The sequence below is a fragment of the Dermacentor albipictus genome, chromosome 1, assembly GCF_038994185.2.
Source record: "Dermacentor albipictus isolate Rhodes 1998 colony chromosome 1, USDA_Dalb.pri_finalv2, whole genome shotgun sequence".
NCBI classification, from domain to species: domain Eukaryota; kingdom Metazoa; phylum Arthropoda; class Arachnida; order Ixodida; family Ixodidae; genus Dermacentor; species Dermacentor albipictus.
In genome coordinates, this window is record NC_091821.1 from 502410199 (window position 1) to 502426692 (window position 16494).

General features: G+C 44.7%; 1 protein-coding gene across 1 annotated transcript in view; it reads right to left on the reverse strand.

Annotated features, from left to right (window-relative positions):
• Positions 1–536, reverse strand: part of LOC135909344 (uncharacterized) — a 74617-nt gene extending 74081 nt beyond the window's left edge. The window contains exon 1 of the mRNA XM_065441289.2: positions 254–536. Within this exon, the coding sequence (XP_065297361.1) occupies positions 254–508 (255 nt within the window). The 5' untranslated portion in view covers positions 509–536. The remainder of the gene's footprint in view (positions 1–253) is intronic.
• Between the last annotated feature and the right edge of the window lie 15958 nt (positions 537–16494).

Sequence of the window (16494 nt, forward strand, 5' to 3'; positions counted from 1 at the left end):
AATCTTCCTGTAGAAAATTATACCTATGTTCTTGCCTACTGGCACAGCAAATCTCACCTGGCCCAGGAGCGGCTATATACCATCTTTGAACATGAAAAAAGGTGGGATATGGCCGCTCATGCGCAGTAACAGGAGATTTGCTGCGCCGCTGGGCGCTACTTTTTGTCTAATTTTGCATGCGCTCAATTATTCCGCACAATGTGCGTGAGTTCATGTCGGACTTGCAATAAAATGCCGTCAGCTGCGCGCTTACCGGGTGATTGTGGGCTGTTCGAATAACGCTGCAAGGTTCAGGAGCGCTTCTCCGCGTGGCAGCCGTACCCGACCACCGGCCGACCTCACAGTTAAGCTCGGTGGCCCACCGGGGTACTTTGTCGCCGTGGGGACTGGCTGCTGCAGCTGCTGACGGCCCACTGTGCCGTGCATCGTTGTCGCCTGAGGCAGAATTGGTCCTGGGTTGGCTGGCACGTCGCCGTGTTGGCAGCGGATGCAGCAGCGGGGGATCCATAATTGCGTGGACGCTCGAAATGTGCTATTCTTCTTCATCTTCTGCTCGAACGGCAGGGACAAAGGAATACAAAAACATGGCAGTTGTTTCATCTGCACTAGTGGAGCTTACCCACCACGGGGTATCGGCCCAGAATTTGACGGTTTGCACAAAATGAGTAGAAACAGTACAGAAAATAAAGCATTGATTACTGACGTTGCGGTAAATGCAAGACAAATGCGTTATCATTTCTCTCGCATTTACCTCTACGTCGCCAGAGGTATATATGTATTGTTACGTTGCCGAAATCACACGCAAAGTTGTATTTACAATATTTACAAAGCAACGATACGCCAGCATGATGGCTACCGAAACCGACTCGACACGTCAGATGGTCTTCTTTTGACTTCGGCGCCACTCTTGGTTGCACCTCTACCAGATGTCACGCGGTAGTGACAGTTGAGGACACAGCAAGAAAACTGTGAATGGCAAAACAAACTTTATTGGGCGAACCTGTGCTCAGAAAAACAGGCTACACACAATGCTCAACGAAAACCGCGAACACAGTCGGCGATCGTCGAAAATCTGATCAGCGGGTCAAGCGCGTCGGCTTTTATACATCAGTCGTCGAATGTTTCAGAATCGCTGGGACCCGCGTGCATTCCATAAAGCTCTACATTATTCGCGTCGCGCACACATGCAATCAGATTACACAATGTTCAGTCACAGACAGCGGATGGAACCGTCGATAACATTCCAGAAACTTCCCATACATGCGGGTGCGTCCTGCGCTGTGCGATAACATTTGTTACGCGGTGAACTGTGGTCACCTGCGTTCGCTTACTACACGGCGGTCCGAGAAACAACACAGATCACGCCGTTTAAGCTGGCTTACAGAAGAAACCCGACGACGACGCTCGGCGCCATGCTGCCGCACGTCACTGACGAAGAGAATCTTCACGTCGCTGCCTATCTCCAGCGCGCCGAAGAAGCCCGACAGCTCGCCCGCCTACGGATCAAGAACCAGCAGCGTACCGACAGCCGACACTACAACCTCCGACGACGCTTCGCCGAGTACCAGCCCGGCGACCGTGTTTGGGTTTGGACCCCGATACGCTGACGAGGACTCAGTGAGAAACTATTGCGATGCTATTTCGGACCCTACAAGGTCATCCGACGTATTGGCGCGCTCGACTATGAGGTCGCGCCAGATGGCATTTCGCACTCACAGCAGCGCCGCGCACGATCTGAAGTGGTCCACGTGATACGTCTAAAACCCTTTTACGGACGCTGACGAACTTCCTTATTTTGTTGTTTCTTTGCTACGAGTGCTTTCTTTATTACTTTCGTTTGTTTGCAGCATCGAGTCGATGCTTTTTAAGAGGGGAGTATGGGGAACCAGCGTTGGAGTTTCGACAAACATGCAGCGCCGCTCTCTTGGACGCGGCCGGAAGTTTTCAGCAATACAAACAAATAGAAATGTTAGCAAACGTCAACCACACCGCGGTGCATGAAGGTGAAACCATAGGTGAAACGCGGAAAAAGAAACTTCGAGGCCGGCGGTATTGCTGTGTTTTTAAGTGCCACAACCAAGAAGGCTATGATAGCAGCGTGTCTTTTTACACATTCCGTTCAAAGCCGTATGAGTTAGAGCGGCGGCAACGTTGGATACAAGCTGTTCGACGTGCTGGGTGAGTGTGCTGAATTTTAAAGCATGGCGCTTAAACAGGTTGGACTACGCTTGAACTTATATGCTTAATTTGTTCGACAGGCCTGACGGCAAGCCATGGCAGCCGAATGCGAACACCAGAATATGCAGCCGGCACTTCTTCGGCAATGCAAAGAGAATTGCATGCACCATCCCGCTTACGTGCCAACAATTTTTCTTTCAGCATACCGCTGCACGGTTCCATGCGATCCTTCGGCACCAACAGAGCGTTACCACCGGTGAGGTTTTTTAAAGCAAAACTACGTGTCATCGTTGTGGGTTGTGTTAAATTAGGCATCGAGCGATCGCGCCTCGCGAAAGCCGCTCCGTCAACTTGTTGCCGAGAGCAGCGGAGCTTGCACGACGCGCGCGTAAGGGCCCGTCAGGCGGTTGGAAATCTGCGCTGTGTTCGGCTGCTGTACCAGTGAGTAGGTGCTTGACAACCATAAAGGCCAAACTGTTCGTTTTATGCCACTCGTCATCCACCGTTCAAGGCCGGCTGATCCCGTTGATAACGCGGGCGATCGGACGTCGCCCTGGCCACGAACGATAGCGGCCGCCTTCATTATTTCTTGGGCTATTTCTGCATTGCAGTATAAACGATGCAAATTGTTGATTTATAGTAAAAGCCTCCATGTACGCTTCGACATCTCAGTACAGCACTGCTGCTTGGAACGTTCGCATACCCAAGTCGCTTAATTGTACGCAGCCGACGGTTTTGTTTCCGGGCTATCGCGACACCAAACTCCATTTTATAGTTAATTGGTTTCAACGATACAAAGATTATAGCGGCTGACGAGGTGTTAGTTAGCTTTCAAAGTCCAAGAGTCGCCTTTCGTCTAATCTTAAACGTCTTCTTCATCAACCTATCACATTAATGTCGCGTTGATGCAGTGGGGGATGTCGTTAAAAACCGTACATACAAGTGCACCGATTCTATGTTTTTTTTCTTACCAGATGGGCAGAGCGAGCTCGAGCACGTGCGAGATCACCTACGAATTGCCAGGAGCCATAACAACAAAGTGGAAGGACGGCAAGCGGAAAACAATGTTGCATTTTGGTTCAGAAATCACAGAAAAATTTACTTTTTCCATTTACACAGGGCAAGGACACTCACAGTTTGGTTGGAGGCTCCAATCAGCAGCAGTTAATTGACTTTTTCCATTTATACAGGACAATGACATTCACAGTTTGACTGGAGGCTCGTATCAGCAGCAGTCATGCCTTGAACCGCCAAATGGACACAGTAGCCTGGAGCTGGTACGTTCACAGTTTGCTGGAGCTCGATTCATATTCTCTCTCATTTGCGACTTTCAGGTTGAACACAATCTTCAAGAGGAGCACATTGAGGCATTAGACCTTACAATGCAAAAGGTGTGCCAGAAAGAAGAATCAGCCACACCATGCTTCACAACACCAGCAGGGAATTTGCCATGCCTATTGCACCGTGCCGCAGGACCAGACTCTAGGGTTTGCTTTTTGGGGGGATTCGACACAGTTTCCTTAACACCCGGTGCAGTGAGAGACCTCTGTGGCGTTTCTGACAATGTTTTTTCGCTCCTGTTAAGTCTCCTGCCTCACACGAGAGATGAGGGTACTGATGTCAGCCTTCCAAACAAACGTTTAATATTTCTATTCAAAATGAAGCATGGAGTGCCTTTTAGTGCAATTGCAGTAATTTTTGGCATTCACGAAACAACAGCAGCACGAACGTTTCATGCAGTTCTGGGCACGCTTGCGGGTGCTACAAGAAAGTGGATATATAAGCCACATATGCAAGTGATACGGGATACACGTCCAGAGTGTTTTAAGGTCAACTATCCTGACTGCACACTCATTATCGATTGCACTGAGGTGCGCACAGAAACACCATCAGAGGTGAGGCAACAACATGTCCTCTACTCCACGTACAAAAGTGGCTTTTTAGTTTAGTTTTTTTTAGTTGCGATTGCCCCCTCTGGCCTCATTGTATTCAAGTCCAAATCCTATGGTGGGCGTTGTTCAGACACACAAATCGTGCTGGAATCAGGATTCCTTGAAATAATTGGTCAGCATGATGTTATTCTTGCTGATAAGGGTTTTCCTGGAATACTAGCAGGTGTAGCAGGTAAAAGTGCCGTACTGATTATGCCACCATTCTCAACTGACAACCAGCCTTTCTCACCTGCAGAACTGCGAGATACGTACAATGTTGCTCAAGTGCGCGTCCATGTAGAGAGAGTGATACAGCGCATAAAAACTTATGGAATTTTGGAGCACCGTATTCCTGTCAGTTTGATTCCTGCCATGAGTGAGATTTTTCATATGTGCTGCATTTTGGCAAATCTGCAAAGTGCAATAATTCAAAGCAACAGAAAGTAAGGTGCTTTATTTTCACTGTGATACACAAGCACAGAGTAACAAACATATTTTTTGCATAAGCACTGCTACCACCTTTTACAAAATTGTAATATTTAAAGGCCAAGTTCCCCACAGAGATTTTGAAGAATATTCCGGTCATGTATGTTTTTCATCATTTTTGGCAATAATAAAAAGCGGACGAATCCATTCGTGTAAACATGTGTAGACTTATGTGCCTAGCTTGCAAACACAATACTGCTGTTTTGCAAGCACCATACAGAAACAAATTACTATGCGTTATTTTTAGAACATTAAGCGCAATATGACACTGAAGAAACTGCTCGTAGCAGTGATGTTTTAGCCAGCCAACATAGTAGTGCTCAGGTCACCAGGAAAGCTAGCAGCGTTATCTGCGACTCTGAAATTATAAACTTGGATGAGAAATTGTAAAGCAAGGGGACAGCACTAGGCTGAAGAAATTTGCAAACATATCTAAGAAGCTATGGTGTGGCTCTTAACCACCATACACACAAAAAAAAATGGGAGACATCAATTAATATTAAAGGACACATGATCAGGTCGACGGTGATCAGACCTCTGGTCTGATATAGATGCCTTGAATGGATAGGCCTCAAGGCTACAGTCACTACAGGCATCAAAAATGGCTTAAACACTGCAACTGTGAACTAGCCTTAACTGTGCAACAGCAGAGGCTCTCAATAAGGAAATACAGTCTGCAAGCTTACAGATACAACTGAAAGAATCACTGCAACTCCTTCAGTGACAGAATGGACATGTAAAAGCCATGGCAGACGTTCGGGATTTTTTTGATGCAGTCTTTCATGTTGCAGTTATAAAGCAACAATAAGCAAAGCAATTGGTGGTAATAAAGCATTGCTGTTCACTTGCAAGTTCTTGAAAGCCAGGCAATTTCAGAGGAAGATTTCAGACTAAAACCAGCTTTTGCCACCAGGAACCTCAACAGTGTTTAACACTCTAGCAACTTCCTTAAAGGGCCAACAAGTGCAAAGAATGTGTCATGAAATGGTGCAAAGGAAAAGACCATGATTTATATTGATAGAAACAAGGATGCTGTACATGTATTAAGTAGCAATTATAATTTTAAATTGGCACAGAAATCGAAAAACACTTTGTCACTCACTGGAGGTGAAACCTTGATACTAACATACTGTAGGTAATTGAGCTGTTAATAAGTGCAGCATAATTTACAAATCAGCCTTTATATTACACAGGCCTAGGGTCCGTATCCAAGCTAGCTGGTACAGTAAAAGACCGAGACTGTAACATGTTTTGGTAAGGCATGTATGGCAGTCACAACGTATTTTCTCATTCTTTCCGCTCTGTTTTCTATTTGTGCTTCACCTGCCTTAAAATCACAGGCGCTTTAATCTGAGTATTACAAGGTAAAAAAGGCATGCATAATGGTACACATGGATGCTTTTGTACACAGGCGAATTTGCATGCAAGTAACCCAAGTTCTGTGGTCCCCCCTATGAGATATAATATGACATCAACTATGCCACAAGTAGGCCAACTCATCGAAAATGAAGGCAGCGCTACTTTTCTGCACAGTATAAACTACGGCTTATCTGCACACTGTAAGTCAGGAAAAACGTATAATAGAAAGTATACTGCATTTCAGTACTTATAAAAAGACCAGTAACCGCGTACACTAGTAGAAGGTCACGTGGCAGAGCTCTTATGCAGCTTCATGTGTGTGCCACGTGGTGCGCGAAAGGTCATTTTCCGCGACTTTTAGTTATGGATTAAAAACTAAATTTCCAAATTTAATGAGAAAACATGGCTTGTTTTAGCCACTATGATAGGGAATCATTCCATAAGCAGGGTTATCTGATTTCATGTGCTGAGCGGCTGTATGTACCTTTAAGAGCAAACTTCCTTCCTGCAAGCAGGAATCTGGTCTAACGCATGAGCTGCTTAATGTAATACGAATAATAAAACGCCTCCAACCGAGGAATGTTTCGAGCAAGGAAGTCTTCATCTCTGTCAACAACTATAGTAATATCTTGCTTGCTTGTATAAACAAAAAAGAAACATTCTGTAGTGTTAGTGACATACATGGCAACCTGAACCTGTGAATAATATGGGTGGCTGCGAGGCAACTGAAGCATTCCATCATGATATGTCACATAGCTAACGTAGCTTTCGCACAGAGCATGATCTATAATTATGTCATCTTTACAACCGTAGGGGCACTTGATTTCAAGCAAAACGACACCACTGGTTCTTTGGAAAAGCCCATCGGGACTTGCACAAAGCCATGGCTGACAGGGATGAATCACAACGCCAACCTGCAAAGCATATTTTGTAAAGTTAGCAAATAATATGTACAACGTGCACGAACACCATATTCAATATGTTTTGTCCAACAGTCATGCTTGTCAGAAAGCTCAATACTGAAATATTGGACATATCATTACGTGGCATTAAACTACAACAAGTTGTCTCCTACAAATATTTAGGCATTTTCTTTGATTCAGACATGCACTGGAAAACTCACATTAAACACCTTTGTTCTAAGCTAGCTTACGGATGTTACATTCTTCTTAAGGCTCGTGAATGTTTCGGATATCCTGTCCTACGCATTCTGTACTTCTCCTTCATTCAGAGCCACATATCGTATTGTATTGACTCATGGGGAAACACCTTTCAAACTTACCTTCAGCCAGTATTCAATCTGCAAAAACGCGCATTAAGAATTATTACCTCCTCTAAGTGTACACAATCCAGTATGTACTTGTACAGCTCATTGCATGTGTTGCCAGTGCAGGCATTGTATGAATTGAAAATTGCTGAGGCAATTCATAGTATTATCGAAAACAATAATCCACTTCCAATTACTTTGTTTAAAATCCCGTTACGAAATACAAGAGCTGCAAGTAATCAGTGTTTTAATTTGCCCCCATGTCAAAATCTGTACGGGAAAAGGCTCGTGGAATTTAACGGCGTACTTATTTGGAATTCTTTGCCAATACATATAAAAGAAGCCCGTAACTTTAGGTCTGCTGTGAGAAAATACTTTTTTTGAAAATTACTGTCGATAAAAGGAACCTACTTTAAATCTAGATTCCTGTCTAAGTTGTACATGTCAATTGCTCGAGTGGTGAATGTCATTGTCATTGTTAAGTATTATGTCTGTTTTGTTGCTCGCGCGCGTTGAGGATAAAAGAACGCTGAGTTATATTTACATTCGTGTCTGAGTTATCTATGTTTATATTACTATTATGTATATGTCTGCTGCTTTTGTGTGCTCGCGTGTTGCGTTTTATAGCCTAAGTTCACTATGGACCCGAGACTAGCCAATGGCTATGGGTCCAGTAAGGCTTTCGTATTTTGTAAAATATGATGTAAATAAAGAATGAATGAATGAATGAATGCTTTCAAATATCAGTAGCAATCACCGTGTGTGCAGCAGTGGCTGTGACAGTTTCAGTATGTGTGAGCCAGCCTCAGTGTACTGGCACTTGGATGAAAATGCATTACGCTGATCTATAAATGTGCTCAGGGGAAAAATAATTGGTTTTACTTTTATTTCAATAATGCATAGTGGAGAGGGGGATAGAGAGACAAGGGCAACGCTGCCAACCTCTACTAATGACCCACTCTTGCAGTGTATATTCTTTCAGCCGTGCGGAGTAACGTGCACTTGGGCATGACATTTAAACTTGCCCCTGTGCATTGTGAACTTGCTTAGCAGTGCCTATAAAAGCACTACAAAAAACAACTTGATGTCTGTATTATTAAACTGAAAGATTAGTTAAGGTACAATATTCAAATGCATTGTTATGTGACAACGTAGTTACCACCAGAACAGCAATTCGCCTCCCTGGTGCAGTATTCGGCCACAACCTCCCTGATGATATCTACAATTAATAGCCCTCAGTCCCCAACAGCTGCGGAGCACTTGACCAAGGCGGTGGTCAGACCTGTAACGCAGCAGAGGGTGCTAAGAATCTCTGGGTCCGAACAGGCCGCCAATGGAAACTGACCCTGTCAACCTTTAACAGCCGAACTCTGTCGAGTGAGGCTAGCTTAGCAAAACTCTTTGAGGAACTATCAGACGTTGTTTGGGATATTATCGGCCTTAGCAAAATTAGAAGAACTGTTGAGGCTTATACATTGCTAAATACCGGGCATGTCCCCTGCTATAAAGGTCTCCCTGATAAGAAGCAATACGGCGTAGGATTCCTAATCCATAAGGACATAGCGGGCAACACTGACGAATTCTACAGCATTAACGAGAGGGTAGCACACTTGACATAAAAATTGTAACAGCGCCAACACATGCATCCACAAAGGACGAGACACAAGCGCTTGTTACTTTGTGGATGCATGCATTGGCGCTGTTACAATTTTTATGTCAAGTATGCACCAACTCGCCAAGAAAGAAGTTTCAATGAAGAGGGTAGCAGTAGTCGTAGCAGTAGAGGTATAGATTAAAGGCAGCACAAGCTTACGCTCTAGCATCCAGCCACGACGATGAGGAAGTAGATCAGTTTTATGAAGATGTTGAATTAGCGATGAGAAAAGTGCAGACTCGGTATACAGTAGTAATGGGTGACTTCAATGCAAAAGTGGGGTAAAAGCAGGCATGTGAACAGACAATTGGCAACTACAGCGTCGATTCTAGAAACGCTAGAGGAGAGATGCTGGTAGAATTCGCCGAAAGGAATAAGCTGAAAATAATGAACACCTTTTTCAGGAAACGTAGCAACAGAAAGTGGACCTAGAAAAGCCCTAATGGTGCAACAAGAAATGAAATTGATTTCATACTTTCTGCCGATCCCAGCATACTGCAGAATGTAGAAGTGATAGGTAGGGTAAAGTGCAATAATCATAGGTTAGTGAGGGCTAGGATTCACCTCAGTTTGAACAGGTCAACTTAGACGTAGTCAGAAAAAACAGGTCAACTTAGAGGCAGTAAGGGTAAAAGCAGACAAATATAGGCTCGTACTTGCAAACAAATATCCAGCCTTAGAACAGAGATGATGATGATTACTCAGATAGATTAGATTATGGGGTTTTACGTGCCAAAACCACTTTCTGATTATGAGGCACGCCGTAGTGGAGGACTCCGGAAATTTCGACCTCCTGGGGTTCTTTAACGTGCACCTAACTCTAAGTACACGGGTGTTGTCGCATTTCGGATTACTCAGAGGCAATGTATGAAACCGTAACGAAGCTGGCGTCAGAGGCAGGAATTGAAGTGGGAGGCAAGGCACCAAGGCAACCAGTAGGCAAGCTCTCCCAAGTAACAAAGGACCGAATAAAGAAACGACAAAGAATGAAAGTGTCCAACTCAAGGGATCAGATAGAATTCGCGGAACTGTCAAAACTGATCAACAAACTGAAAATAAGTGATATTTGAAATTATAACGTAAGAAGGACTGAAGAAGCCGTAAAATATGGACGCAGCCTGAAATCAGTGAGAAGGAAACTTGGCATAGCACAGACCAAGATGTATGCACTGAAAGATAAGCAGGGTAATATCATCAGCAATCTCGAAGGTATAATAAAAGCAGCGTAAGAATTCTATACTGACCTGTAGAGTACCCAGAAGACTCGGGAGTATTCTATTCGAAACAATACTGAACAGTATACAGAAACTCCTATATCTAGAGATGAGGTCAGAAGGGCCTTGCAAGGCATGAAATGGGGAAAAGCGGCAGGAGAAGATGAAATAACAGTCTATTTAATCAAAGATTGAGGAGATATAATGCTTGGAAAAATGGCGGCTCTCAATATGAAGTGTCTATCGACTGCAAGAGTCCCAGAAAACTGGAAGAATGCAAACATTATACTAATCCACAGAAAGGGAGCCGTTAAAGAACTGAAAAATTATAGGCCCATTACCTTACTCCCAGTGTTATATAAAATATTTATAAAACTAATCTCCAATAGAATAAGGGCAACACTGGACTTTAGTCAACCAAGGGAACAGGCTGGCTTCAGGAAGGGATACTCTGCGATGAATCACATCCATGTCATTAATCAGGTTATCGAGAAAGCCGCAGAGTACAATAAGCCTCTACATATGGCTTTCATTGATTACGAAAAAGCATTTGATTCAGTAGAGATACCAGCAGTCATAGAGGCATTACGTAATCAAGGAGTACAGAACGCTTACGTAAATACCTTGAAAAATGTCTACAGAAGTTCCACATCTACCTTAATTCTACACAAGAAAAGCAGAAAGATACCTATAAAGAAAGGGGTCAGACAGGGAGACACAATCTCTTCAATGCTATGCACTGCGTGCTTGGAAGAAGTATTCAAGCTATTAAACTGGGAAGGCTATAGGAGTAAGGAGCGACAGCGAATATCAGCAACCTTCGGTTTGCCGATGACATTGTTCTATTCAGCAACAATGCAGACGAGTTACAACAAATGATTGAGGACCGTAAAAGAGAGAGTGTAAGAGTGGGGTTTAAGGTTAATACGTAGAAGACAAAAATAATGATGAATAGCTGGACAGCGTTATTACAATTGCTAGTAGTTGCAGTGGTGCTGGACGTTTCTGCGCAGGCGCGAGTATGAACAGGTGCGAGAGAAAATCTGGGGGCCTTTGCTCCTTGAATATGTGAGTCTGCCTGCGCACTACGGAGGAGGTTTCTTAGCGTGTGTTGTATGCGTTTGTCCCCTAGGCATGCCCGCATTGTGGAGTGCGGTCGTTTGTTTACGCTCCGCCGCTGGCTGCCGGCACGGTGAGGCAGTGGATACGGACGCCCCATTTGGTGATCGCTGTGTCTGAAGGGAAAGGTTCTGACTGGTGTTGTATAAGTCGAGGTGTTTTTTCGTCGTGACGATAGATTGCGTTCTTTACAAGCACTGCCCCAGGAGGGCACATGTAACTGGCAAACGGAGGCCTCCGGAGAGCAAGGTTACAATAAAGCAGGCGGCGCAGGTCTCCAGGGCACCCAAGGGGTAGCGGGGGGATCAAAGCTGGAAGCAGGGTGGCCCATGGATAACTCGGCGAGCCCCAAACCACAGACCAGTCTGGGTTCCAGCTTTGATGTCCTCGTTGCCGCTTTGGTGTCCTGGAAGTGCAGCCAATAATGCGAAATAATGGCACGTTGTTTCAATTAGTACAAAAGACGATACAATAAATGTAATTACGCACAGCCACCAATTTGCGACGCTAAGTTCAGCACTACCACACCACGCAACTTGTGCTGGCATGCCTAGGGACAAACATAGAACACACGCTAAGAAACTCCTCCGTAGTGCCTAGGCAGAGTCGGATTTTCAAGGAGCAAAGGTCCCCACATTTCCTCTCTTGCAACCGCTCTTACTCACACATGCGCGCAAACATCCGTCATCTGCGCAAGTGCCACGCCCCGCTATACCTACGAGCAATTGTAGATAGGCAGCCGAGCAAGGGAACAAGAGTTCAGGTTCGCCAGTCAGCCTCTACAGTCTGTGAAGGAGTACGTTTACCTAGCTCAACTAATCACAGGGAACCCTAACCATGAGACGGAAATTCACGGAATAAAAATGGGTTGGATCGCATACAGCAGACATCATGAGCTCCTGACTGGGAGCTTACTGTTATCAATGAAAAGGCAAGTATACAATCAGCACATCTTACCAGTGCTGACATATGGGGCAGAGACATGGAGACTGACAAAGAAGCTTGAGAACAAGTTAAGCACCGCGCAAAGAGCGATGCAATGAAGAATGCTAGGCATAACTTTAAGAGACAGAAAAAGATTGGTTTGGATCAGAGAGGAAATAGGTATAGACAATATTCTAATAGACATTAAGAGAAAAAAATGGCGCTGGGCAGGTCATGTAATGCGCAGATTAGATAACCGTTGGACCATTAGGGTGACAGAATAGGTACCAAGAGAAGGGAAGCGCAGTAGAGGACGGCAGAAGACAAGGTGGTGCAACGAAATTTGGAAATTTGCGGGTGCTAGTTGGGATCTGTTGGCGCAGGACAGAGGTAATTGGAGATCGCAGGGAGAGGCTTTCGGCCTGCTGTGGACATAAAGTAGGCTGTTGATGATGATGATGAACGTAGTTACAAACCTGGGTTACTTTGGCACCAATTTGCGGGATTTGCGGCGTTTGTGAAAAGCGCTAAACATCGTTCTTCTGCCTTTTATAGTGATACCGTCGACGTCGCTGCTTGACCTGTTGGGATCTCGGGCCACGAGCTTCGTACTGCGGCTGTGATCAGCGCATCGTAAACCACGGTGCATCGACGCAGCTGTTTACTGTCACCGCTACGGACGGCGCTTGCGTCGACTTCTGGCTCACGTGATACCTGATTCGGTACCTGCTGGCGGCGATCAGCTATAAAAGGACCCTGTGGATTGTGCATCGTTGGGATTTGCGGCGTTTGTGAAAAGCGCTAAACATCGTTCTTCTGCCTTTTATAGTGATACCGTCGACGTCGCTGCTTGACCTGTTGGGATCTCGGGCCACGAGCTTCGTACTGCGGCTGTGATCAGCGCATCGTAAACCACGGTGCATCGACGCAGCTGTTTACTGTCACCGCTACGGACGGCGCTTGCGTCGACTTCTGGCTCACGTGATACCTGATTCGGTACCTGCTGGCGGCGATCAGCTATAAAAGGACCCTGTGGATTGTGCATCGTTGGGATTTGCGGCGTTTGTGAAAAGCGCTAAACATCGTTCTTCTGCCTTTTATAGTGATACCGTCGACGTCGCTGCTTGACCTGTTGGGATCTCGGGCCACGAGCTTCGTACTGCGGCTGTGATCAGCGCATCGTAAACCACGGTGCATCGACGCAGCTGTTTACTGTCACCGCTACGGACGGCGCTTGCGTCGACTTCTGGCTCACGTGATACCTGATTCGGTACCTGCTGGCGGCGATCAGCTATAAAAGGACCCTGTGGATTGTGCATCGTTGGGATTTGCGGCGTTTGTGAAAAGCGCTAAACATCGTTCTTCTGCCTTTTATAGGTGAGTGCAGGTTCATAGCGTTGTAAACTGTACCTCAGTGCACGCCGCAAATCCCAAGCCCAGTGCCTATGATTATATGTGTACAGTATGGGTGTTGACATTGTCACATATCGAGCGCGGATAGGTAGCCATAGCCAACGACTACAGTGTAGCCGCAGTGAAGGGCCTCGTTTTCATGCCGCTGCCGGTTTGTTTGCTACATGGTGCCCGAGAGGGCGACTGATCGTTCTTATGTTTTCTGCGGCTCACCTCCTAATCTGCTGCGGTGACATTGAAGTCAATCCCGGCCCTGACAAGATAGACAAGGTTCTTGATGCGCTAAAGGATGCCGAGTCTGCGCGTGAAAAATTTCAAAAGGAAATTAGCAGTAAGATGAAGGACATTCTATCAAGTATAACTGACCTTAAGAAACGCCTTTCGAAAGTGGAAGCTTCGCTAGACGATTCTTTGGGAAATGCCACAGCGTTATCCGAAGTAAAAAAAGGTGTCGATGACATCAAAAGCGATCTTTCATCCTTTTCTGATAGGCGGAATTCTGAACCTAACATAGTTGAAATCGTTGATGACATCAACAATCGGATGCGCAGAAAAAATTTGATATTCAAAGGCTTGCCCGAGGCAGATAAAGAAGGCTACGAGGCTTCTCAAGTTGTCATTGAAAGCTTCTGCAGAGAACACCTTGGCCTCGAGATAACGGATATTGAACGTGCACATCGCATTGGATCTCGTAGGCAAGGGCAGCACCGGTCTATAATAGTGAAGTTTCTGCACTACAAGACAAAATGCAGCATTCTGGCTAATTCGTTCAAGCTAAAAAATTTGAAATTAAACGTTTGGATCGATGAGGACTTTTCACCTCGAATACAGTTCGTGCGCAAACAGCTTCGCGACTTTGCTCGAGCGAATTGTCAACCCGATGAAAGGTTCAAACTATCTTTCGATAAGCTAAAGATGGGCAGGAGATTATATCGGTACCAGCATTCCGAGGGCAGGGTCGTGGAATGTGTCCAGCGAAATGCAAACCCATGACGCAGTCGCCACGTGCAGAAAGACAGTGGGACACCTACATTCTCTATAATTTCCGCCAACTTTCGTAGCATCCTTAACAAACAAGATCAGCTTACTTCCCTGATTCACGCTTGTAATGCAGATGTTATAATCGGAACCGAAACGTGGTTAACTCCTGAAGTTAGCAATTCTGAGTTACAAATTTCAAATTCATTCACTGTTTTTCGTAAAGACCGTGTGGATAGAAAAGGAGGCGGTGTCGTAATAGCCATCAGAAAGCATATAAAGGTAAAACACATACCTACTGACAGCATTCTTGAAACTATTTGGGTTGCATGCTATTTACCAGCTGTAGCTTTGGTTATTGGAGCATGCTATAGGCCACCTGACTTTTTACAACATTTTTCTGAGGAACTGCAATCTGTATTAGGCTCCATCCAATCCGAATACAATAACTCTCCCATAATTTTGGCCGGCGATTTTAACTTTCCAAGCATAGAGTGGTCTGCTTTAAAATTCCCTAGCACGCGCCAGACACGCGATTGTGCAGATTTTGTTGACCTTTTAGAATATTTTCAGTTGTCTCAACTTGTCGAAATCCCTACGCGGAACAATGCTATTCTTGATCTGCTTCTAACAACACACCCTGAACGTGCTACCGTGGATGTACTAGAGTATATCAGTGACCATCGTGTCATACATTGTACCTTTAAAACGCAGACCGTGAAGACACCGCGACAAAAAAAGAAGATTTATGACTATTCTAAAGCAGATCCGGAAAGCTTCAACTCTGAGCTTTTTCAATTTTACCTGTCATTCATGCAAACGTATGAAAACTGTTCGCTGCAAGATAACTGGATTCGCTTTCGTGACGAGTTGTTAAGACTCCGGGAGAAATACATTCCAAAAAAATGGATCTATGAAGCAGCAGACAAGCCATGGTTTACTCGCGACATTAAGCGATATCTGAATAAAAAGAAACGTTTGTTTCGAAAGGCAAGAAGCGCAAAATCTGCTGAAGCTAGGTCAGAATATTTATCGTTTTCTAAAGAATGTGCATTCCATATTGAGGCTGCCAAATATAAGTTTTTCAACCAGGATATTTCGCAATTTCTAAAAACAGATGCAAAAAAATTTTGGAAAGTCATTTCTCCCGCACCTACAAAGGAGTTACCTGTTTTTGACACTGAGTCTGGTGCTGCGATTGATGTCATGGATGTTGCTGAACGGTTTAATTTATTCTTTTGTAGTGTATTTAGTGACGAAAAGCCCCTAGATACGTCAAGACATTTGTCTGATAGTTCTCCATTTATGGAATGTATAACCGTGACAAGTGACGGTATTGTGAAAGCTATTGAGCGTTTACCTTCGTTTTCTAGTCCAGGTCCTGATGGTATTTGTACTAAGCTACTAAAAATGACAAAACACTATTCTGCTCTTATACTTACACTATTGTTTCAACAGTCTCTCGACACCGCCGAAATTCCAGACGACTGGAAATTGGCACATGTCATACCAATATATAAAACTGGCGACAAAAACAAGCTAACAAACTATAGGCCTATATCCCTTACGTCTGTTGTATGCAAACTATTTGAACACGTATTATCTTCTCAAATCATGCAGTACATGGCTAGCAACCACATTCTTTTTGCAAACCAGCATGGTTTTCAACGAGGCCGATCATGTGAATCCCAGCTTCTTGAACTAACTACAGACATTCACCTTAACCTTCACGAACTTACACAAACTGACGCCATATTTATAGATTTTGCTAAAGCATTTGACCGTGTGGCTCATAACCGCCTCATATATAAAATGAAACTGATTAATGTTGACGAAAAAGTAACAAACTGGGTTCAAGAATATTTAACAGACGACAAGCTGTCGTAATCAATAATGTCCGTTCTTCATTTCAACCTGTTCAGTCCGGGGTGCCTCAAGGTTCCGTTTTGGGACCCACTCTATTTTTAATTT